Here is a 24,883-nt window from a genome sequence, read left to right on the forward strand (position 1 = left end):
TCCTTTGAACTTAGCCTGTAGGTAACTGTCAGTGGTAATTCTTTCAGCAGTGGCATTACATTGCAGCGATATCCTGTCCTACTGATCAGTGAAGACACAGCATAGTGCACTAGCTGCAGCTTCTGGACCAACCTAAAGGGCAACCCCACAAAATGTACACTGCAGTAATCCAGCCTGAAAGTTACCACTATATGGATGACAATGATCAGGCTATCCCTGTCCAGATACAGTGGTAACTGTGTTACCAGCCAAAGCTAATAAAATGCACCCCTAGCCACTGAGGTCACCTGGGTCTCTAGTGCCAAACATGTTAAACAGCATTGGGGACAAGAGGTACCCCACAGCACAACTGCAAGGGGATAAAAAAAATCATCCAAAACTATTCTCTGAAACTGACCCTGGAGATAGGATCAGAACCTCTGTAAAATAGTGTCGCCAATACCCATCTCACTAAGTCTGTTCAGAAGGATACCATGGTCAATGGTATCAAAGGCCACTGAGAGATCAAGTAAGAATAGCAGGGTCATACTCTCCCTGTCCTTGTCCCTATAAAGGTCATCCATCATGGAGACCAAGGCTCATTCAGTCCCCTAACTAGGCCTGAACCCAGATGGAAATGGATCAAGATAATCACTTTCATCCAAGAATACTTGCAATTACTGCGCCACAAGTGCCTTGATCACTTTTATTAAAAAGGGTGCATTTCTGGCCGGGTCATAGTTGTCACAAGCCAATGGGTCCAGGATGGGCTTTTTCAGGAATGGTCTGATCACTTCCCCTTTCAGGACAGCCAGGACCCCTCTCTCCCACAAGCATGTGTTGACCACACCACAGATCCATTTGGTCATACCCCCTTTGCAAACTTTAATAAGCCAAGGGTTGAAGAGATGTGTTGGCTGCATCATCACAAGCACCTTGTCCATGTCATCAGGCCACATCAACTGAAACTGATCCCATAATATTGCAGCAGACATTGCAGTGGATACCTCATTGGAGAGTGCTGTGAATGTGGATGTGGTGTCACAATTGCTACAGAGGCGAGCGACTTTACCCTCAAAATGCCTTGCAAACAATTCAGTGGGCTTCCAAAGGGTCTAAAACTTCATTCCTTTCCATACTTTTGTCTGTCCTGAATCTTCCAGCATTCAGCTTTGTTGGATGGTGTAAGACCCTCGTTTCCCACAGTGTGCACACATGCATAGTGGGGGGGGGGGTTCAACAGGGTTAGCAGTGAAATATTTTCAACAATCAGGAATGTCAATTTTACTTTAAGGCCAGCAATGTTACAGGAGATAACTGGCTTGATAATGCCAGGGGCTAGCAGGCTTCTGCATGCATAGCCCCACAGGATTGGGAATTATATATGAAACTGGATTCCTAACTTCCCTCTTAAAGGAGTATTCACATAGTCCTTTAAAAGGAAATAAATTGGAATCTTGCTCATCAGCTACTCAAGAAAGTAAGAGGGGAGATTAGATTAATTAATCCCTGTTTCCTCTTCTCTACCAAACAGCAGTGGATTTCCAATGGTTTAAAAAAGGCTGTGCATTTTCAACACACTGTGGTTCCTACAAGACTGTGGTTCCTATACACTCTGATTGGAGTTAATGAGATAAAAGCATGTCTACCAATCAGACTTCCTCTTATGAAGAATTTACCATAAAATAAATTAGCCCAGGAACAGGAGTTTAGAGTGCCCATGTTATAGAGATTATAGAGGACATATTTAAGACTATAGAGGATATGATAGGTTATTCTATATCATTATATCCCATACAAGCAGGAATGGCTCACCCAGCGGAAAGAGTTGCAAAAATAGCCTCCAACCAGCAGTCACTGCTGCTTACTGGGGGTGGGGTGAGGTGGTGGTACTTTCAGGGTTGCATCGATACACCAACAGTCCAATCCAACACTTTAACCAGTGCACCCTTGTAGCCCCGATCTCACCTCTACCATGCCCCTCCCCCATCAGGTAAGTGGCAGTGACTCCACTGCTGAGAAGTTACTTCTGTAGTTCCATCCTGCATACGAGTATTGTTGGGGTATCTAAACCCTATTTGTCTAGATGAAATTTTCAAAGAGGACGCAAAATGTTACTACCTGTGAAATGGCAAGTTTCCACTGAAGTTGTGGTACGTTGTGAAGATGACAAAATTTATCGGATTAATGAAAGTAAGACACTAAAAGAACAATACAAAAGCACATGTTTCTCCTTTGTTAGTTACAGTATATGTAGGAAAAGTTTAATTTGAAATTGACGCTACTTAACTAGATGGCCAAACTTTGTATAATGCAGCTTCCTATATTTTATTTATATATTTACTAAGTTTATATCCCATGCATTCTCCCAAAGGAATCCAGGGCAACAAGCAATAAGCAATAAAATAAAAACATCTTAAGAAAAAAAATCTTAAAAAGCAATTCTAACACAGATGCAGACTGGAACAAAAGTCTCTTCTTAAAAGGCTTGTTAACAGAGGAAGGTCTTCAGTAGGTGCTGAAAAGACAACAAACACCGTGCCTGTCTAATATTTAAGGGGAGGGAATTCCAAAGGGTAGATGACACAACACTAAAGGGCCAATTTCTATACTGTGTGGAATGAACTTCCTGATCAAATGGTATTTGCAAGAGAGCCTCACCTGCAGACTGCATGTTCCTAAAGTGCAATTGTTTTCTTAACTAACTTTAGCTGAATCAAAGATCAACATGTATAAATGTATTTCAAATGGCTTCATATTTTGCAATTGATTTGTAGGTGTTTTACATTATACTTCAGTTCTTCAGCCCACAACCTGAAGCAATAAGAATACAAAGGAAAAAGGAGTATCACTTTGATTGGACGGACTGGCAGTACTTTGCAAGAGATTGCAGTGCAGTTGGAATGGAGAACAATGGGTCACTAGAATATCCAGACTCTGTGAACTGCCTTCAGCTTCCTAGGTATGAACAAATCATAGAATCATAGCATCATAGAGTTGGAAGGGGCCTATAAGGCCATTGGGTCCAACCCCCTGCTCAATGCAGGAATCCAATATAAAGCATATCTAGCAGGTGGCTGTCCAGCTGCCTCTTGAATGCCTCCAGTGTTGGAGAGCCCACCACCTCTCTAGGTAATTGGTTCCATTGTTGTGCTGCTCTAACAGGAAGTTGTTTGTGATGTTCAGCTGAAATCTGGCTTCCTGTAACCTGATCCCATTACTCCATGTCCTGCACTCTGAGATGATTGAAAAGAGATCCTGGCCCTCCTCTGTATGGCAAACTTTCAAGTACTTGAAGATTGCTATCCTATCTCCCCTGAGTCTTCTCTTCTCAAGGCTGAACATGCCCAGTTCTTTCACTCTCTCCTCATAAGGATTTGTTTTTAGTCCCCCGATCATTCTTGTTGCCCTCCTCTGAACCTGCTCCAGTTTGTCTGCATCCTTCTTGAAGTGCAGTGTCCAGAAATGGACACAGTACTTAAGAATGAGGCCTAACCCGTGCCAAACAGAGGGGAACTAATACTTCACACAATTTGGAAATTGTACTTCTGTTAATGGACCCTAAAATAGCATTTGCCTTTTTTGCAGCCATATCACACTCTTCACTCATGTTCAGTTTGTGTTCAACAATCCCCAAATCCTTCTCACATGTAGTATTGCTGAGCCAATATCCCACATCTTTTAACTGTGCATTTGGTTTCTTTTTCCTAGGTGTAGAACTTTGCACTTATCCCTGTTAAATTTCATTCTGTTGTTTTCAGCCCAACCTTATCCAGATCCCTTTGAATTTTGTTTCTGTCTTCCAGGGTATTAGGTATGCCCTCCAATTTCATATCATCTGCAAATTTGATAAGCACTCCCTGCACCTCCTCATCCAAGTCATTAATAAAAATGTTGAAGAGTACTGTGCCCAGGACCGTGCCCTATGATACCCCACTCATTATCTCCCCCACTTTGAGAAAGAACCATTGATAAGCACTCTATGATTCTGTGGCCAATTGATAGTTGTTCCATTCAAAAGCTTTGCTAAAGTCGAGATATATTGTGTCCACAGCATTTCCACAGCCTACGAAGGAGGTTACCTGATCAAAAAATGAGATAAGATTCATCTGGCAGGATTTGTTCTTGATAAATCCATGTTGGCTTCGAGTAATCACTGCACTGTTTTCAAGGTGCTTACAGACTGACCGCTTTATAATTTGCTCCAAACAGTAATCTGATGGACATTGCAATAATTGTGGCCCTTGATGAAGCTGGTTTATAATGAGCAAGGTTAAGTCTAGAATTATACATATTCCTGGGCTTCCTGTGTATATATTGTATGAGGTCAGTAGTAGTACTCCTGCCATTCTCCTAGTCAGATTTGTTTGGAAATTATGGCCCCATCTGCACTAGACATTTAAAGCAGGATCATACCACTTTAAACAGTCATGGTTTTCCCCAAAGTATCCTGGGAAGTGTTGTTTGTGAAGTGTGCTGAGAGTTGTTTGGAGAACCCTATTCCCCTTACAGAGCTACAATTCCCAGAGTTCACTGGGAAGAGGGATATGACGCCTCGCTTGCCGTGCAGCTGACGAGCGAGGCATAGTTGCGGATGGGGGTGAAGCTGCTGCCTCCATCTTTCAATGGGGCAATGTCACGTGTCGCGACTATTACGCACGTGTGATGTGCAGCATGGAGGGGAGGAGCTTATGGGCCTATTTAAGCCCAGCCGCCCCTCCTACCTTCCTCTTTGCTTGTGCGACGCCCATCCTGCCCGCCCTCTTTTATGGTGTGCCTAGGGGTTGCTTCGGGGCTGAGTAGGAATTTTTATCCTGCCCACCCTTGTTGGTGGGCAGGTTTTTCGCCTGCTCCACACTATGGGAGTGGGAGGGGATTGGGTTAGGGGGCATTGTGATCAATAGGTGGTTTTGGCTAATCTGGCTAATTTGACATATTGACAGTTTAATGCCCTAGTGGGCAGATCGTTATAGCACTGGTGCGGGAAGGTGCGGGAAAGGAAATAGGTAAGGACAGCTAGGTGGTCCCCTTAGGCACCTTTGGAGGTGATTGGCGGTTCCGGAGGCCTGTCTGTCAGAGCTTTTCGGGCTCGAGGGCAGGATATGGGCTGCCTCTGGGGCCAACTTATCTCATCTACCCAAGGGTTATCCGGCCCCGGGTGGGGATGACGTGGGAAGGCCCCCCTCCTCACCTACAAGGTGTGGCCAGGGTAAGGGGTAAGCACATGGGCTTACCCTTGCCCCAGCAGGGGCTGGTCGCCCAAGAGCTGTATGGCAAGATACTTGCTTATAGATAGTTCCTGCACCTAGGTTTCCTTCTGCAGGTCACTTTAAATTGGGTTTTGTTTTCTGTAATTTAATAAAGTGGCCCTTGTTCAACCCAAGCTGATGTCTCTGTGTTTTATTTTGCCCCTCAACTGCAATGACTGTTAAACCACTCTGGAAATAGTAGCTCTGTGAGCAAAATAGGGGTCTCCTAACAACTCTCAGCACCCTCAACAGATTGCAGTTCCCAGAATTCTTTGGGAGATGTCATGACTGTTTCAAGTGGCATTGTATTGCTTTATATGGGGCCTCAGTGTAAAACAGTATTAGGACCATATGAATAAATTACAATTGGGGAATGGTTAAACATAAAAGCAAAATATAAAATAAAAAGGGTTGGTGTGGGCTGATCAAGGCACAACCTGCAGCCAAGCAGTAGATGGCATGGTGAGATGGTACTGCTCACCTGACCACCTGACAGCTGAGTCACTGCTGCTTACTGGGAGGCAGATGGACAAGGTCAGCACAGTGCAAACACACCAGCAGATCCAATCCAGTGCTCCTGGATCCCCACCACGCCAACTGCCCTGCTGCCTTGTCCTTCCTGGTAAGCAGCGGCGACTCAGATGTCGAGAGCTCAAATGAATGCTGCCACCCCAGCATTCCATCTGCTACTTCTGTGACCCCTGACTATGGAGAATGAGCTTTAGATCCAACCTTGACTACAAATGGACTCTTGGAACAATCATCATCAGTAAGCCTCACATTGCTATCTGGAATAGCAGCGTATTAATAGCAAATACCCACCAGAGTTGCTGGAAACACACATGAGCCTGTAAGCCAGGAGTGGGCACTTTTTTCTGTTAAGAAACACATTTCCACAGGGCTAATCTGTTGGGAGTCACATGCCAGTGGTCAATAGGGCTATTGCCAAAAGTGGATGTTGTCAGTCTCTTTTCTTTCTCTATTTCTGTTATCTCTTTTTCTCTAACCCGCCTCATCTTTCTCTTTTTGCCATCATTTTCTCTTTCCATGTCAGTGTTCAACCCCCAGCAGGGTGCTTGGAAAGGGACAGATTGCACAATCCTGCTGTAGGGCATTTGATAAAGCACTTTATCTAATATAAAGAACACCATTTATTTATTTAAAACATTTATATACCACTTTATCATTTGCATTTTGAAGTGGTGTACGTAAAAACAAGCTATCACATTAAAGAAACAATAAAATCATCATAAAACCAAACACTACCTTAAAACAAAAAACATTTACTCATACACATGAAGTTCAACTATATACATTATTTTGAAGGCTGGATGTCCTTTCCAGCAGATAAGTGAGGGTATGCATGATACTAGAGACTTGATTGTCCTGGGCTTCTAAAAGCAGAGATTTTAGAGGTGGGCAGGGATGGGGAACAATTTTGATTCAGTTTGCATTTAAAACTGAATCTATCAAATTAACACTTTCTGAAACCATATGAGACCAAAACACAGCCATCCTTTGAAATTTGCTCTTCTCAGAATTTTGCTATGCAGTTCTCCAGCCAGTATTTACAAAAATGTGTATGTTAGGGGAAAGTGTACATAAAAATGAATATATTAATGAAAATAATATACAAAAATGCATTATATCAGGAAAATGGCTTGCAAAATGTGTACAGTAGACAAAACCACACACAACTTTTGCATAGGAGACATCTGCACTAAAATGCTGAAGAATTGCTGCAGAAATGTGAAGAACTGAATTTCAGATTGGAAAAATGAGAAACTGAGAGAACTGAAATGGACAGATCTTTCCATCCCTAGCAGTGGACAAACCTCACAAAAATGGGGCAGGGGAAACATATTGGCACTGTGTGTCACTCTACAGAAAAACTGGCCAAGAATAGTGAATTATCCATTCCTTCAATGCCTGTCCCTGTCTTCTACTCAGCCCTGTAGCCAGCCTTCCTTGTTAGGTAGGGCAGCCACATTTCTAGGTGGGGCATTTGGGAAGGAGAGGCACATAGCACCAGCCAATCACCCCCTCACTGGTGGAGAGGATGTGAGGACCAGGCAGGCTAGGGGAAGGGGAATGCAGTGACCCCTGTCACTCCGTCATCCAGAAAATGAAAGAGTTAATTTACACGAATGAAATTTAGTATGTTGAATTGTCTTACCCTTTTTTGAGAGATCCCCACGAATACCAGATTCAAAAGCTTGACTTTGCCTATACCTACAGTTCACTTCACCTATGTTCTGTTCCTGTGTTCTGATTCTTCATGAACTGAACTGTCTTTACAGTGAGCTCCTGAGCTTGGCTTTGATGTTGCATTAGGTATCTCAGTTTTAGATTCTGTCTGAAAAACAAACTTGACCATCCTACAAGTTTAAGGAAGAGCAGAGAGAAAATAAATACTTCAGGGAGTGTTTGTTATCTTCACCTTGAGAGTCCCACCTTCTAGTCTTGTTCCTGGCCTTTAGATTTTCCTTCCTGTTGGACAATCAAAAGAAAGCTTTCTAACTAGCTGATTAAGTAAGCAATTAGAAACTAACTGTGGGAAGTAATTGGTATTTTTTTACTGGTTGCTGTCCAGAAACCCTGAAAAGGCCTCATGTCAAGCTGCACATATTAGGAAAATCAGAAATTAGGCCTAGGCATCCAGCCAGCCAGCTAACTGTAATATACACAGCAATATTTCTATTCCTCTAGGGCTGTTTTTATCCTTTGTAATCAAGTAATCAAGAAAAATAAGAAAAAGTAGCCACTACGGTTATGAGTCATAGTGAGTGCTTTAAAAGATTAAAGGGTATCCATTTTTTCATATCATTTTAAGGTATCTCTTTATGTCACCCTTTAACAATAAGCACCCAATCCTGTTCTGCTCATTATAATAGCTGCAAAATAAACACCCTCTTACTTCTTACTGCAGGCAAACAAGCATGCTTCTTTATTGCTGGCTGGGTAGACAGCACAACTGAAACTGAAAAGCAGAGCAAGGAAAGTCCAAGGGGTAGAGTCTAACTCTAGCCCATAATATAAAGTATTATGTATAATACAAAGTAATATTTAACACGTCAAGAGTCATATTACTATACAGGCTGTTTTTCTCAGGATCACTTAAGGAATTATATTGTGATTATGATCATGAAAAATCCATCTTCAGACAGGAAAAGTCTTGAGTAAGCAGAGTCTGGAGGGCTCTTCCAGATGAGGCTTTTGTTGTGCACTCCCCCTGCCTTATTTACTGGATTTTACAGAAGGTCCTATTCTTAAATTACTCCTGTTCTTCAAACAAGCTATCATTCTTTAAATGGAGGTTGCCATTGTCTGTCATGTCGCAAATTAAAAAGAAGACAATTCCCCCAAAATATCCTGGAGGACGGTGAAGCAGAGCTCGGGGAGGGGCAGTGCCACCATTTCCCTCCCCTCCCCCGGCTACAGGCCTGCTCCTACTCTGAGACATCTGATTGTAGAACATACCTAAGATGCTGCAGATTCTCCACTAGCCCAAACATTTATAGTTGTGTTTGTTTTGTATGATGCAGGCTTTTCTTGAGAAAAGTCTCCCTTCAGCCATAACTGTCTGATTGCACCAACTCTTGGCATAATATAGAATCTATTCACAGCATCAAACTTGTGTAGCACTTGTCTGAAAAGCCGTGAGGGAACGTTCTACCAGATTCAGCTGGTGTTTGTTTTGCTGGTGTTTTATTTTTGTTTTGTTTTTGCTGTTTTACTCTTGGCAGCTAGACTTTTAAAGTGTCAGCATCTTTCTCTGGGGTTTCACAATTCAACATTCTAAGGGAGGAACAAGAGGTCATTGAGGGTACAATTCATTTTCAGCAAAACATATATTTTGCACTGTCACCATTCCATTGAAGTAGGTGTGGGTGTGGGGAGAGGAATATTTTACAAAATAATCAAAATTGGTATCTTTTTAAAACAACAGTAACACTCTAACACACACCAAAACAGGGCATCCTTTGAAAGGAATTAAAGAGCTAATCTGTGAAATGCTGCCATAAATGTTTTCAAATGGAACATTGTTTTCCCTTCAATTACAAGACATAAATGATAATAGGAAGTGATTCAACTGAACAATGTTGTGAAGGGAAGTTGTACAGTAAGCCTAATTTAAAAATACCCTCCGAAGACTTACATACGTTCATTGTACCACAGGAGGAATTAGGTGGCAGTGAACAAGAAGCTACTGTAATGTAATTTTAAAGAAGAAATTAATAAAACACATAACTTGCTGTTCTAAACATCTAAACTGAGCCAAGATACATTCTAGCAAATGTATTGCTTTGAACATTAATCATGCAAAGTTACTTACCTGAGTTTTTGAATGACGTTGCATTGAATTATAACCAATAGTTATAACAGTGCATTTTCATAGTGGATTATCACAGAAGGCCAACAGAAAGAGAAAGAATTGCTTCAACAAACACATAGTAGAGCGACACTTACTGTTTTGTCAGTTCCAGTGTGTCTCCACTTCTCTTTTCTGAAAAATGGGGGGGCACACAATACTAGTCAAACCACACCCCTTTTTATTGTAAAACCTGGTGGAAGCAGCTCAAGTGCATTTTTTTTTAAAAAAAAATCAGCTTCAAACAGATTTCGAACTGATTGGCAGATCAACCCTTTGCCCCTCCAGGTGTGGCCAATGGAAACATTTTGCTCTAGGTGACTAGAGTGCTCACAGCCTTATGCTATGCAAGATGAAGACACAAGATGTGGTTTCCATCCCATCTTAGCATTTCATAAAAGCAAAGGCTTTATTATTTTGTACAGATATGGCAAGGCTCTACATTCCACTGCATTTAATACACATATAAATTAATTTCCAACTGGTTTTAATTGCATTTTATGGATTCCATATATCCTATTGTTGTTTGTTTTAGGTAAACCTCTTTGAGGTCATGCCCAATGAAATGTGGTCTACAAGAACTCCAAATAAGTAAATAAACATACTAGTTATAAGATTGTGTCTACCTGGTGTCCCTCCACTGATGTATGGAAGGCTCTTTAATCAGTAGAGCCTTCTATCAGTGAAACATGGACCAAGGCAATCTCTAGCAATTCTCCCAGCCCCATTGTCCCCCCAAATATCCTCTGAGATACTGGGGGACCCTTTGAAACAACATGTACGGTAGCACAGCATGGAAAGTCACAAAAGGGAGGAAGAAAAATCACCAGGATCCCCATTCAGTAACAGAAGACTCAGCTGGATCAAAAAGCCTTTTTGTCAGCAGGTGTACAACAATTGGATACAACTTTGTTGTTATGTGCCTCCAAGTAGACTATGACTTATGGCGACCCTATGAATCAGTGACCTCCAAGAGCATCTGTCATGAACCACCCTGTTCAGATCTTGTAAGTTCAGGTCTGGGGCTTCCTTTATGGAATCAATCCATCTCTTGTTTGGCCTTCCTCTTTTTCTACTCCCTTCTTTCCCCCCCAGCATTATTATCTTTTCTAGTGAATCATGTTTTCTCATTATGTGTCCAGGGTATGATAACCTCAGTTTCATCATTTTAGCTTCTAGTGATAGTTCTGGTTTAATTTGTTCTAATACCCAATTATTTATCTTTTTCGCAGTCCATGGTATGCGCAAACTTCTTTTCCAACACCACATTTCAAATGAGTTGATTTTTCTCTTACCCGCTTTTTTCACTGTCCAACTTTCACATCCATACATAGAGATCGGAAATACCATGGTCTGAATGATCCTGACTTCAGTGTTCAGTGACACATCTTTACATTTGAGGACCTTTTCTAGTTCTCTCACAGCTGCCTCCCCAGTTCCAGCCTTCTTCTGATTTCTTGACTATGGTCTCCATTTTGGTTAATGACTGTGCGGAGGTATTGATAATCCTTGACAAGTTCAATGTCCTCATTGTCAAGTGTAAAATTGCATAAATCTTCAGTTGTCATTACTTTAGTCTTTTTGACATTCAGCTGTAGTCCTGCTTTTGTGCTTTCCTCTTTAACTTTCATCAGCATTTGTTTCAAATCATTACTGGTTTCTGCTAGTAGTATGGTATCGTCTGCATATCTTAAATTATTGATATTTCTCCCTCCAATTTTCACACCTCCTTTATCTTGGTCGAATCCTGCTTTCCATATGATATGTTCTGTGTATAGATTAAATAAACAGGGTGATAAAATACACCCCTGTCTCACACCCTTTCTGATGGAGAACCAATCGGTTTCTCCATATTCTGTCCGTAAGTAGTCTCTTGTGCAGAGTATAAGTTGTGCATCATACAACCTAGGATCTCTATATTATTCACTTTTTTTTTAAAGCGCCATTCAAAATACTCATCATTTTTCTAGAAGGCAGACAAATCAAATATGTATGGGGGAAAATCACCATAAATTGTACAGATTTTCAAAATTTGGCCAGGCATGCGTTTCTCAGACTTTCTCTGAAGTTTGGTTGAGCCCAGGTAGTCCTAAATATTGTGATCTTTCTGGCTTTTACTTCTGCAGCCAACTCATCCTGGTGACAAGGAATTTTACAGGTGACTGTGAAGATTACAACAACATAATCATCATCCCTTTGTATAGGTTTGTGAGCAAGGAGTTTACCACTACTGAAAAGAAATTGGTCTAGAGGTATCAGGTTACTGTTAATGGGATGCTTGGATTCTCCAATTTTCCTTAGTCCTTTTCTAGCATCCCCCTTCCTCTACACACTATTCCTAAACCCTGTTGTGAGGAGACAGGGGCAGGAGTGAAGAAAGTGGGTAACATCTGTAAAGCCAAAGGATTGGCATATCCTGTTCTTTTCCATAGCACTGGATTAAAGATTTTTGTTTACTGTCAAAAATAGAAATATGAAAGAAATTCAAAATTACTCTAGGCCAACATCACTGGCTCTTCTGCTCCACCTTTCTACTTTGCAATCACTAGAGCTACTGAGAAATGTGTTGATGATGACCAATTTACTAATTACATTTTCACTTTCAGATTTGTAACAGTGCAGATTGGTAGCTGAGATGCATTTATTTTTATTTATTTATTATTTAATTTGTATCCCACCTTTCCTCCCAGCAGGAGCCCAGGAGCCCATGAACACAGGATTCATGAACACAGGATTATAATTCTATGATGCCTTAAAATAATGTTTAAAAAACAAACTCACCTTCCAACTTTACTAATGAAAGGTTTATTTGGACAACCAGTACACTTTTAAAATGTGAGACATTCTGGGCATTTGTAAAAGATTCTGTGAAACAGATACTTTCATTGCTTTTTGATTTTTACAGCAATACTCCATATTCCCGTGGAAACATTACTTTCAGCATTCTCACACCAGAACCAAATCGTCGGCCAGGATACAATAACTTCTACAATACTCCAGCACTTCAAGAGTTTGTCAAAGCCTCAGCAGTAAAGATTCATCTATTTGGCCAGTATCATACTACTGTGCCTTCAGTTAACTTTAGACATAGATACTATGGAGTTGACGAAATTACTATCAGTGGGAGGTAGGTCATTTATTAAAAATGGATACTTGGAAGTAGACTAACTGTAGGTTTATACTCATGCAAATAAGGTGATGATGTAGCATTGATTTCAGATCCAAAATGGTCTTGCCCCACATCAGATAAAAAGCTAACATTAAAAAAAATTCTTTAACCCAATTTTATCTGTCAATAATGCTTTTTATATTTTGGATTTGCTAGCTCTTACAACAGGTATGTATGATTGAAAGCCTGATTGAAGCTTTGCTCTACTGGTTCTTCCATTTTTTATTATGGACTCCCATATAAGGCAGATGTAATGGTCTTAATAATGAACTAAACTCTTTGTCTTAGCTGGTTTTCCCCTTTAAAAATGAGGCTTCTGTCAGCGAAAGTGTTGCATTATCTCTGACTGACAACTTTATTGTATATGTTAAGTCAGAAGTCTTGTTGAAGGCATAATTACACCCTGTAAATAAAATGCAAATTTAGTAATGACTGAGTCTCCAGTGAAAAGATGTGCTTTTAAAAAAAACTTTGGAATTTATGTTTTGAAGAATATGTATTAAATCAGCTTTTCTTAGTGAGAAACGTGTATGTATGGTTATTAACTAAAGCAGTTATAGTGTTTCATTTTTAATTTAATGTTGTATTTTAACTTTTTTGTCCATTCCTTGAACTGTTAGAGAAGGCAGGATACACATATTTTAAATTTTTAAAAAAGTAATAATAGATTTTTCTCTATATCCCTGTGGTGTGACAGTCTGAAATGGTATGTTATATATTCCTATGTGCTATGTATTATATTCCTATGGTCTGACAGTCTGAAGTGGTATATCATCCAATAACTCTTTCAAATTTTGACATTTGTGGATTTTTACCAATAGAATAATAAGAGCTACTCTGTGATTTCAGCTTGTAACCAAAAAAGGTTTACTTGCTTGGTTCCAAGCTGAGGGGAGGGGAGTCCCAATAAACCCAATGGGGAAAAATAGTTTAAACCATGTTAAGTGCTTTTAACTTCCATGGGATGTAAGCATGATTCTCTGGACTGGCTCATATGTTTTAATAGGAAGATTACAACCAAGCAAAAATTAATTGTGTCTAGGAATGAATTAACCAAAATGGAGACAATAGTCAAAAAATCAGAAGGAGGCTAGGACTGGGGAGGGCAGCTGTGAGAGAACTAGAAAAGGTCCTCCAATGCAAAGATGTATCATTGAACACCAAAGTCAGGATCATCCAGACCATGGTATTCCCGATCTCTATGTATGGATGTGAAAACTGGACAGTGAAAAAAGCAGATAAGAGAAAAATCAACTCATTTGAAATGTGGTGTTGGAGGAGAGCTTTGCGCATACCATGGACCATGAAAAAGACAAATAATTGGGTGTCAGAACAAATTAAACCAGAACTGTCACTCGAAGCTAAAATGATGAAACTGAGGTTATCATACTTTGGACACATCATGAGAAGACATGATTCACTAGAAAAGACCATAATGCTGGGAAAAACAGAAGGTAGTCAAAAAAGAGGAAAGCCAAACAACAGATGGATTGATTCCGTAAAGGAAGCCACAGACCTGAACTTACAAGATCTGAACAGGGTGGTTCATGACAGATGCTCTTGGAGGTCACTGATTCATAGGGTTGCCATAAGTAATAATCGAATTGAAGGCACATAACAACAACAACAACAAGGAATGAATTCACATATGATGGGCATGTAGGTTATTCTTGTGGCAGGGCCCACAGAAGCAAGCTTCATAAAGCTTCCCTTTCATGCAGGTGTGGGCTACATCTGCCCCCCTGCCAAATTTGTGTGCCTCCTGCCAAGATCCCTCATTTATCATTTTTAAAAATAAAATAAAATTGAGGCTGGTGTTAGGCATTTTACTGCTTCCTATAACCCTCTTGAGGTGTAGTAGTGATGTCAAAGTAAACATGTGAGGGGGGCAATTAGTGCACTAGGTCTGCACCCATCACCTTTCAACTTGTGGAAGGCAAGTGTCTGAAGCAGAGAACTTCCTGTACTTACAGAGACTCCACATACATTTTAGAGCCCTGATTTTCTAGCATTCTAAAATGCACAGGAAGCTGCCACGAGTACAGAAGGCTCCCTGCTTCAGCTCTTCACCTTTCATAAGGTGATTGAAATGCTGATGGAGGGAGTCAGAGCTAGTGTTCTTGTCCTCACTTCACGTGTTTAACCTAATTGTAGCGCCTAAAATGGGCTTATGTGTTAATTATTTGTGGGTTTTTTTAAATGAACTTTTAAATTTTGTTCTAGTTAATTGCTCTTCACTCTGGGTATCCTTGAAAAGCAAAATGGTATAAAGAAAAGAATACATTCATACATATACTACATGTCCATTTAAGGCTTGTAGTGTTCCAGATTGAAGGGTTAATGCTGAACACACAGGTGTTAACTGTAATTAGAGCCTTACATCTGCATAGTATGTAATGAAAGCGCATAATGCACATTTGATCACTTAATAGTTAGTCTACAACATGTACTGTCAATTTACTCTCTTGGAAAGCAGCATTTACTTGACATTTATAAATGCTGAATGGAAAGAGACATGAAATGGTTACTACACTTAAAAGGCCCTTTTCTGTGATGGTTATCCTTAACAGAGGCAGACAATTACATTCTTGATGGTGTACAAAAAACAGGGAGAGGTCCTCTCAAATTATACAATTCACTTTCCAAAATAGCTTTATTTTGTCTTACTTTCATATTGTTAAATGTTTGTTCCATGATGGTTTGATGATTAAATACAAATACATGGATCTGATCTTGTGTACAGGTGTAATTGTTTTGGCCATGCTGATCGCTGCGACACAACTACTAACCCATACAGATGTCTTTGCTCCAAGGACAGCTATACAGAAGGCAACAATGTGAGTTGCTTTAAATTTCAGGTTCTCAAATTTGAATCTTTGGTAATCCAAAAGCACAGAAGTGTATTACTATTGAGTGGAAATGAAGAGATCGATTTCATAAAAAAATCTTTACCCTGTGTGCAAAGAGCTCTATTTCTTCAATCTTTCAAGACAAGCACAAACTAGTGAGAATATTTATCTGTGGTTGTCACTTTAAAGAAGGCAAGGCACAGTGCTTGGCTCTCCCTAAATCTTGTCAAAGCTGGCGCCAAGAAAAGGGATGGATATGGAACCCTGCTATGGGGAGCAATATGCAAAAAGTTCTACATAATTTCCCTTCTCTTGCTGATCAACTCCTTTAAAGTGGCAAGTGTCACTTTAAAGGAGGTGATGACTTTTCCAGGAAAGCTGAAAAGATTGCACGGGATTGCACTTGGTGCAAAAAGTGATTTTACAGAAGGACATCATTCAATGGGAGCTTTGTTTCATCTGAAATGTCAGCTTTCAGGACAGTGACTGAACCTAACAAAAATACAGCAAAACACTGCTTTGTATCTTGGACTGAATTTTGATCTTAAAAAAGCTTATTAAGGGAGATGAGAATGACGTGTAGCTCAATCACAAAATGAAAGCAAGAATAGACTTGTGCAAAATTTGGGTTTCTACTGAATTCTACTAAAACCTGAATTCAGAGCAAAGTTTACATTTCAGTTACAGTTGATTTTGTGGTGAAATTGACAAAAGTATTCTGTTGACCACCATTCATTCTACTTATATTTAAAATTCACTAATAGCCAAAAAAAACACTTGAGTTTTAAGAACGTACCTATAGCCCAAAGATATTTCTATCAAACTTTAAAGAGCAGGGAAATTGTGCAGCTATAGTGAATGCACCAGGGGAGACCTGTCCTCCTCTCTGAGATATTGTACTGCCTTGCAAATTTGTAAAAATGCAAACAATTTGGGTTGGTCTTTCACAGTCCAATCCACTTCCTGTGTAGCTTGGAAGAATGCTTAGGATAGATAAAACTGACCATGGGGAGGAGGAGGAGGAGGAAGGAAGAGGGGAGAGGAGGAAAAAGGGAAGAGGAAGGGAGAGGAGGGGGGAAGGAGGGGAGGGGAAGGAGAGAGGGAGAAGGAAAGAAGAGAGGGGAAGGGGGAGGAAAAAGGCAGGTCTGATCATTTGCATGCTTATTGAGTTCAATAGGATTTACTCCCATGCAGTCATGCTTAGAATACGTAAAACTGACCATGGAGGAGGAGGAAGGGGAGGAGAGGAGAGGGGGAGAGGATTGTGGGAGGGGGAAAGAGGGGATGGGTGAAGGGGAGGGAAGGGGTAAAAGGGAGGGGATAGGAGGGAGGACGAGGGGAGGGCAAGTTTGATCATTTGCATGCTTTTTGAGTTCAGTGGGATTTACTGCGGTGCAATCATGCTTAGGATAGGTACCGACCTGGGGGATGGACAGGAAGGGGGCAAGATGGGGAAAGTGAGGGAGGGGGAGAGGAGTTGATTGGCCGGGGGGGCACTGGGCAGAGGTAAAGCTCCTTTCCTTTCCAAAAGAAAAACACTGTGAACAGTATCATTCTTTTTCAGGGTTTTCCCCACCTTTTTATTCTATAGCAGGCACATGTAGTCTCCCACTCAAATTTAAACCAAACCTATCATTGGCCACATCGACACCAGACATTTATTTCACTTTAAACAGTCATGGCTTCCTCCAAAGAATCCTGGGAAATGTAGTCTGTGAAGTGTGCTGTTAGCTGCTAGGAGATGCCCTATTTTAGACAGTCATGGCTTCCCCCAAAGAGTCCTGGGAAGTTTAGTTTGTGAAGGGTACTGAGAGTTGCTAGGAGAGGCCTTATTCCCCTCACAGAGCTACAATCCCCAGAAGAGGGGCTGACTGTTAAACCACTCTGGCCACTGGAGCTCTGTCAGGGGAATAGGAGTCTCCTAAAAGCTCTCAGCACCCTTCACAAACTACACTTCCCAGGATTCTTTGGGGGAAGCCATGACTGCCTAAAGTGAAATAAATGTCTGGCGTGGGTGTGGCCACCTGATTAGCCAAACCAAACAGCTGTGAGTCTTGCTTTTAGAACACTAGCAGTTGGTTCTTACTGAGCATGCCCAACATTATAATAATCTTCAATGTTAAATTTCTTAAATTAATTAAAAATCAGACAGGCATTTTTTAAATTTTTAAACTGCAGAAGATGAAGGTCAGTATGGGGCAAGGTCAGTAACAGGATTACTGGTACTCTGAATATGGTAGATTTTTAATTAATTTCCACAATTATGCAATCACTGAGAAAATAGTCAGACAGGGGTCTGGATTTTTTTCTCTTGTTCTACACTTTGAACTCTCAATTCTCTCTGAGTGTGGTGTGTATTACCATGAAAATGTAGAGGGTTGTTGAGCAAACGTTTCTGAGTTCAGGACAATATGTATTGCAAGGTTTTGTTTTGAAATGTGCTTATGTGAAGTAGCAGAATGGCATCGAGGTAGTTTCAATTTAACATTGTGGAATCTGAAAAATCCATGCTGGCTATACAGCCACTGTCACAGCTGTATAATGGTAGAGATCTGTGGATGGTATTTGAACGTCTGCAATGCAATTGCAGTAATACTGTAATGGGCTTTGTTGTCTGTGGTTTACTACATAATCCATGATACTGCATGATTGCGTGAATAGAGTTAATATGCACAAATGCATACTGGATGTGCATAATTTAAAAATAAGATGGCAATGTGAAGAGTGCCAGATGGAATTTGAACGCCAGATAGATTTTTCTCAGATATTCTTATCTCTGGAAGAGGTACAAACATTTGATTGTAGAAGGTTGCCTAGACGCATTGCACTCTAAGTGAAATATGTATGCAGGCATCCCATTTCCCCCCAGCAAACTTACAATTATAGGACTGATTTCTCCTCCTTATCTATTCCACTACAATATATTTTTATGCAATAATGCATTTGAATCTGTCCAGCAAGAACTTGATTCATCTCTGCTAGGTCCAGCTGCTGCTGTTCTCACTTCTGTTTCAGTCCCAGATAAAAGGCCTTGAGATGGAAGAATTTGTGTTGTAGGCCTTATACCAGATCAGACAACCTGTTCATCTAGTTCAGAATTGTCTGTTCTGACATGCAGTGGCTGTCTAGAGGCTCATGCAGAGACCTCTCACACCAGCTACTCTGATCTTTTTAGTGGAGCTATCAGGGAAAGAACCCAAGATCTTCTGGATGCAAAGTATGTGGTCTATCACTGAGCTAAGATTATTCTCCTTGTGCCATCTGTATTGCAAGATAAGGGGGCTTGTTTTTCATCATGGAGAATGTATTTCCAAGTGAGAAATAGAAAATTATAAAATCACAACCCTAGATCGAGTACTCAGAGCAACATGCAATAGAGTGATGAAAATATTATCAGTTCTCTACAATTTAAAACATAATGATAATTAAACTACTAGAGCACAAAAACAGTAACAAGGTAAAACCCAGATTTCCATCAGCAAAAGCCTGGGGAAAGGTTTTAAATTACCAGTGAAAGGACTACAGACATGGAAGTTACAAGATAGTTTCAAATTTATTTATGTGTTTAAATATAAAACGCGTATGTACAGAATACTGCTCTTCCCCTACATATATTTTTCATATTTCAAATCTCTGATATAAAAATATGCATGAGTTGTGCAGTTTGACATAAACAGATCTATAGGAAACCAGTTTTGTGGTAAGCGACCTAATGAGGAGTTTCCAATTTTTTCTTGCTTTTCAACTTGCAAAAAAGCCCTACGCTCACAGCAGCATGAGGCTCTCGCTGCAGCTTCCCACTAGAATGTTTTGGGAGTGATGCCACATCACATCACATTGTATGGAAGCATCTAGGTCTCAAGTTCAATCGCCAGCATCCCCAGGTAGGGGTGGGAAAGCCTCCCTGCCTGAAACCCTGGAGAGCCACTGCCAGTCAGTGTGGACAGCACTGAGCTAGATGGACCAGTGGTCTGACTCAGAAGGCAGCTTCTTGTGTTTCTATATTCCTGTTTTATATATTTGTGTGTTGTTCCCCAAGGTCTTCCAGGGAGTGCAGCCAGAGGGAAGTGGAATGAGACTCCACAGCTTTTTGCCACAGTACCTGGAATGCCTTGGGAGTGACATAGTATCATATTGTATCACATCACTCCCAAGGTATTTGTGGTTACTGCACAGAGAGATAAACCTGTACTGCTATTGAGGTATGGGGCTTTTATTTAAGGTTATAAAAGCAAGGGGAGACACAAGAAAACAAGCTAAGTGGCAATACCTACTCCTCCCTGAAAAAATCAGGGAAATTTCTCCCTCACATGAAAGCAGCAGAACATTTTGCATGGAGGGAATTTTCAGGAAGGAGGGGATTTTGGCCCAGGCTTAATTGTGGCAAATAGCTTCAATATTACAGTGTATTTGACATAATGTGTGCCTTGTCAAAGACTGGTAGAAGAGACAGAGATAACTGTCTTCTTTGAGCAGTGCGTGGGAGGGGGATGAATTTGCTTAGATGAGTTGAATATAAGCAACTGTAAATGTGTATGTGTGAGCTTTCAGGTATTTAGCCTGCAGAAATTATACTGAAAAGCAACAGTGAAAAGGCTGTTTAGAATTATGCAGAAAATAACCTTGACATATTTGTATTTTGTTTTTCTCCCCCCCCAATAGATTCACTATCTACTTTTGAAAAAACTTTCTACCTGCAGGTGTAATAGATTGGTTTTATATCAAGAACACATCTTACTCAATAACACCTTGCATTGTTTTTATATTGTTTAATTGTAATATATATATATATATATATGAGATTTAGCACAAACATGTTACTACTAGAACCAGAAGCAAAGCCCTATTGCTGCCATTTCTTTTTTCCCCCACAAAGAGCTGGGTACATGCCAGAAAGAAAAAAATGCCCCCAATTTCACTGTGCCTTGCTAGCCATTTAAAATAATACTCAATAAACACTGGCCTTGTGAATTAGATTGCAGTCAATTCGGCAAGCAATGGCAAAGTTAAACCTTGATAATGTTCCAGTTCTTCACACTGGAAGGTATGAAAAGGAATATTTTCTACTGACTTTGCCAAACATTAGAGAAATGAAGGGTTGAGGGCACAGATTGTTTGATTTCTTTCTTCCTGTTTTCCCCCGTTTTTCTTCCTCATCCACCTCCCCCTTTTTTATTTTGCTTTATAGGATTTTCTAATGTAAACTATCAAAAGGAAAATCATAAAGAGAATAAAATAATCAAAAGAAGAAGATATTTTGTAGGCTATTTACATTATTATTAGTGTAGCACTATTAATCTGAACAGTTGTTTGCAGGAAAAGCAAACAACAAACAAAAAAGCAGGCACCTGCCCCAAGGACTTTACAATGTAAAAATCCAGTGCAGCGAGAGGGAAGGGAGGGGATAGATCATTATTGATTCGGTAATGGCAGAACAATACAGATAAGTATACCATATACCATGTGTTGCGACCTCCTTTGTTGTCATACCTAAGTAATAAAAAATCCTGCCTTTTTTGTATTGTTCCAGGCTGTCGTGAAACTAAACAGCTTTTCTGTTGTGACAGGCATTTGGACTAGATGGCTGGTTTAAATCTTCCTTTTTGTTATTTTTGTGTGTGGGGGGGTTGCCTTGTTTCCTACTTGTCATTTTTAATTTGGTATTTCCTATGTGTTGGCTGCTGTATTTTTTAATATTTTGTGCATGCGATGCAGGCCACCTTGAGCATATACATGTTTAATATATAAATATCTGGGCTAGGTGGGATAATAGTGCATGGATTGGATGACCTTTAACTCTCCCCCAACATACCCTTTTATTATTAGAAGCTGAATTCCAGTAAAAGGGAGGCATGTAGCTCTTGGATCTAGGAATTAGATGGCACTTTCCATGTACAGGCACATAGCTTGGGGGTGCTTGATTCTAAATTGTCACTGCAGACACAGGAGACCTCAATGGTGAGGAGTGTCTGTGCTGAACTCCAGCTGTTTCACCAGCCATTTCTGGATCAGGATAGCCTGGTCTGCTCTGATAACCTTACATTTTGACTACCGCAAAGTGCTTTATGCAGGGCTAGCCTTGGAAATGGCCTGGAAGCTTCAGGTGGTACAGAATATGATTGCATAGCTATTAAGTTGGGGGGGGGGCACACAGAGATCATATGTCACTATCCTTAAAATACTGCACTAGTTACCTGTGCACTACCAGGTCTAAGTGAAGGTGTTGCTGCTGATGCACAAAGTCCTGAATAGCTTGGAGCCCAATAATTAAAAATCATTTCCCACAGTACCTACTTGTCTGTGCCCTGAGTTTGGTGGGAGAGTCCCTGCTCACAGTCCTGCCAATGCAGTTGGCTCGGTGGGGGTCAATTACACAAGCCAGGTCTTCTCAGCAGCAGCACTCCAATTATGGAATTCCCTGTCTGGGGAACTATGTTTGCTCATGTCACTGACAGCCTTCAGATGTCAGCTAAAGACATGATTGTTCACCTAGACCTTAGTCAGATAAATGCCCCAGGGACCCAGTAGTTGTAATATGGCATTGGAGTTTTTAAGTTAAGAGGAGGGCAACAAGAATGATCAGGAGAGTGGAAACAAGGCCTTATGAGGACAGACTGAAAGAACTGGGTGTGTTTAACCTTGAGAAGATTGAGGGGAGATATGATAGCACTCTTCAGGTAATGGAGGGCCAGGATCTCTTCTCAATCATCCCAGAGTGCAGGACATGGAATAATGGACTCAAGTTGCAGGAAGCTAGACTTCGAATGAACATCAGGAAAAACATCCTAACTGCTGGAGCATTATGACAATGGAACCAATTACCTAGGGAGGTGGTGGGCTTTCCAACACCGGACGCATTCAAGAGGCAACTGGACAGTCACCTGTTGGGTATGCTTTATCTTGGATTCCTTCATTGAGCAGGGGGTTGGACTTGATGGCCTTATAGGCCCCTTCCAACTCTATGATGCTATGATTCTAAGTGAGGCTGTGTTATATGTAGGGAATTTTAATTGATTTTGATGTAATATTTTGGCCTAACTGTATTTTAATGATGTTGTACACTACCCTGGGCCCCCAAATGGGAGGAGTAACAAAATAAAACTAACAAGAAGAAGATATAGGGTAGGCAACTTTGCTGGACAGTTTTTGGCTTCTGCTACAAACGTTTTTTGTTTAGGCAATCCTACTCAGAAATGTAATCTTATTACATGTATTTGTTAAACTCTGTTGACTTCATTCAATAATTTTATTATATCTACTTTTTAAAAACATATGTTGATTTTATTGGTATTTTGTTATGAATATTTGACACTATTTTATGTAAACTGCTTAGAGGATTTTTTCAAAAAATTGAGCAGTCTATGTACATCTTGTTAAATAAATGAATAAAACCTTTGGCACCATAAATGCAATGGAATAAAAAGTTTACCACTGAGATTTTAGCAGTGACATAAAAGACAACAAAAATGCTGAAGGTGGGGGGGAAGTGTTAAAGTAAAAAAAGAGTAAAAAGTAAGGGGAAGATTGGGAGATGCAAAGATGACAAAAGGATGAATATGAGTTGCAGTTGCATGTACTAAGGGTCACACTAGATGTGCTGTAGCTTGCCCTTGCCTAGTTGATTTTTTATAGCTAGCACTAAGAACATGACCTGGAGCGAGGGCTTTAATCCTTTGTCTCTGCCGTGATCCTGAGCAGAATCACCCTTACTTGCTGTTCACTAAAGGAGAGTGGCTGAGGGACATTTTGATATTGTTGATGAATACAGAGAGTAATCATGAAGGAAGGTGTGGGAGGAAAGATGAATAGTTCAGGCATACTGAGTTTGAGATGCAATAGGAGCCAGGTAGAAAGGGTATCACTTCTTCATATTGCCTCTAGGCCCCCACAAGCCTTTACCTCACCATAATACCTCTTTATCCTTGACACCTGAGATATGTGTTTTCAGGACTCACCCTATTCCTGTGATTATAATTTGTCTTTAATACTGAATTTTAAATTGTTGTAACCCGCCCTGGGAATTGTTAGTGAAAGGCAGGTAATAAATGTTATTTATAATAATAGCATCTACTTACCGTCATGTTCTATGCAGGATTACACAACATTTCATTGCACTGTGCATTTTCCTGCTCCTGTTCCACATGATTGGCTACTGCTGATGTGATGTGATTATGTGAAGAAACATATAATGTCAGATCACTGGAAAAGTATTGTTATAAGATTATGGGGGTGGCTTTGGATGATACTTGTGAGACCACTTGTAGCTTATAATTGTGTGCCTGCAAGCAATACAATCTGCTAAACTGGGCAAATCAGTTTCCTTTGCATGAACTAAGGGCTCATTCACACGGGAACTGAACTCCTTTTTAAATATGAAGCTTTTTCTATCTCAATGGGAGTTTAAACATCACACTTCCAACCTTCCAATCACTGTTTTCCATTCATACTGAAGGGAAAGAGTCAATCACGCAGCTTCCTAATGACCACACCCTCTTATGGTCAAACTATCACTTCCTCTGGTTACCTTGGCAACCGAGCATGCTCAGTTTGTTCCAGAGTATGTTTCATAAAAAAAAGAAAAATCCTCAAGTTTGATTATTTGTATTTTCAGAATCCAGCAGAAATACAAATATTTGCTTGAACAATGTTATGCTTTTTTGCACAAGTTAGGGGGGAAAGAAAAAAAAAGCACCATTTGCAGCAGGCTTGCAGAACGGGAGCCAGCAGGAAATGACATAACAAAGGGAGGAGGAGGGAGCGGGTGTGGACTCACAAAAGCATCGGAGCTAAACATCTACAAGCCCGTAGAGACACAAAGCACAGACAGTTTTTCCTTCCCTTTTTGGATTAAAATTGGATTGATTTGCTGCGGATTAAAAGCTAAAAGCAGCGGGATGCCTTTCCTTTGCCTCCTACATCATGTGAGTGCTGCGAATTAAATGGGCATGTAAGTAGAACCCATCTCAGATTAAATTGCCATGTGAACTGGCCCTAATAGTTTAGCCAAGTTAGCTTGTGAGTTAATGGCTTATTGAGTGGTCAATCTGCATATCCAAAGAGATGTGTGCTGTGTTAGAGATAACTTTCTCCTACAGAAAGTGGAGGAAGCAACCAGAGGATCAGCTATCCCGGACTTCATTCTAACCAATAGAGATGATTTTGTGAATGAAGTGGCAGTTACAGGAACTCTGGGGGAAAGTGACCACACCATACCTGAATTCTTGATTTTAACAGAAGCAAAGCTGACAATAGCCATACGCGTACC

The 24,883-nt window shown here is 40.5% G+C and overlaps 1 protein-coding gene across 1 annotated transcript in view; it reads left to right on the top strand.

Moving 5' to 3' along the window:
- The window catches only part of USH2A (usherin), a 766,975-nt gene that overhangs the window by 70,829 nt on the left and 671,263 nt on the right, over nucleotides 1–24,883 (top strand). Inside the window, exons 6-8 of the mRNA XM_061626123.1 lie at nucleotides 2,757–2,941; nucleotides 12,506–12,727; nucleotides 15,513–15,606. Of these exons, the coding sequence (XP_061482107.1) occupies nucleotides 2,757–2,941; nucleotides 12,506–12,727; nucleotides 15,513–15,606 (501 nt within the window). The remainder of the gene's footprint in view (nucleotides 1–2,756; nucleotides 2,942–12,505; nucleotides 12,728–15,512; nucleotides 15,607–24,883) is intronic.

Source organism: Rhineura floridana, chromosome 4 (genome assembly GCF_030035675.1).
Source record: "Rhineura floridana isolate rRhiFlo1 chromosome 4, rRhiFlo1.hap2, whole genome shotgun sequence".
Taxonomy (NCBI): Eukaryota; Metazoa; Chordata; class Lepidosauria; order Squamata; family Rhineuridae; genus Rhineura; species Rhineura floridana.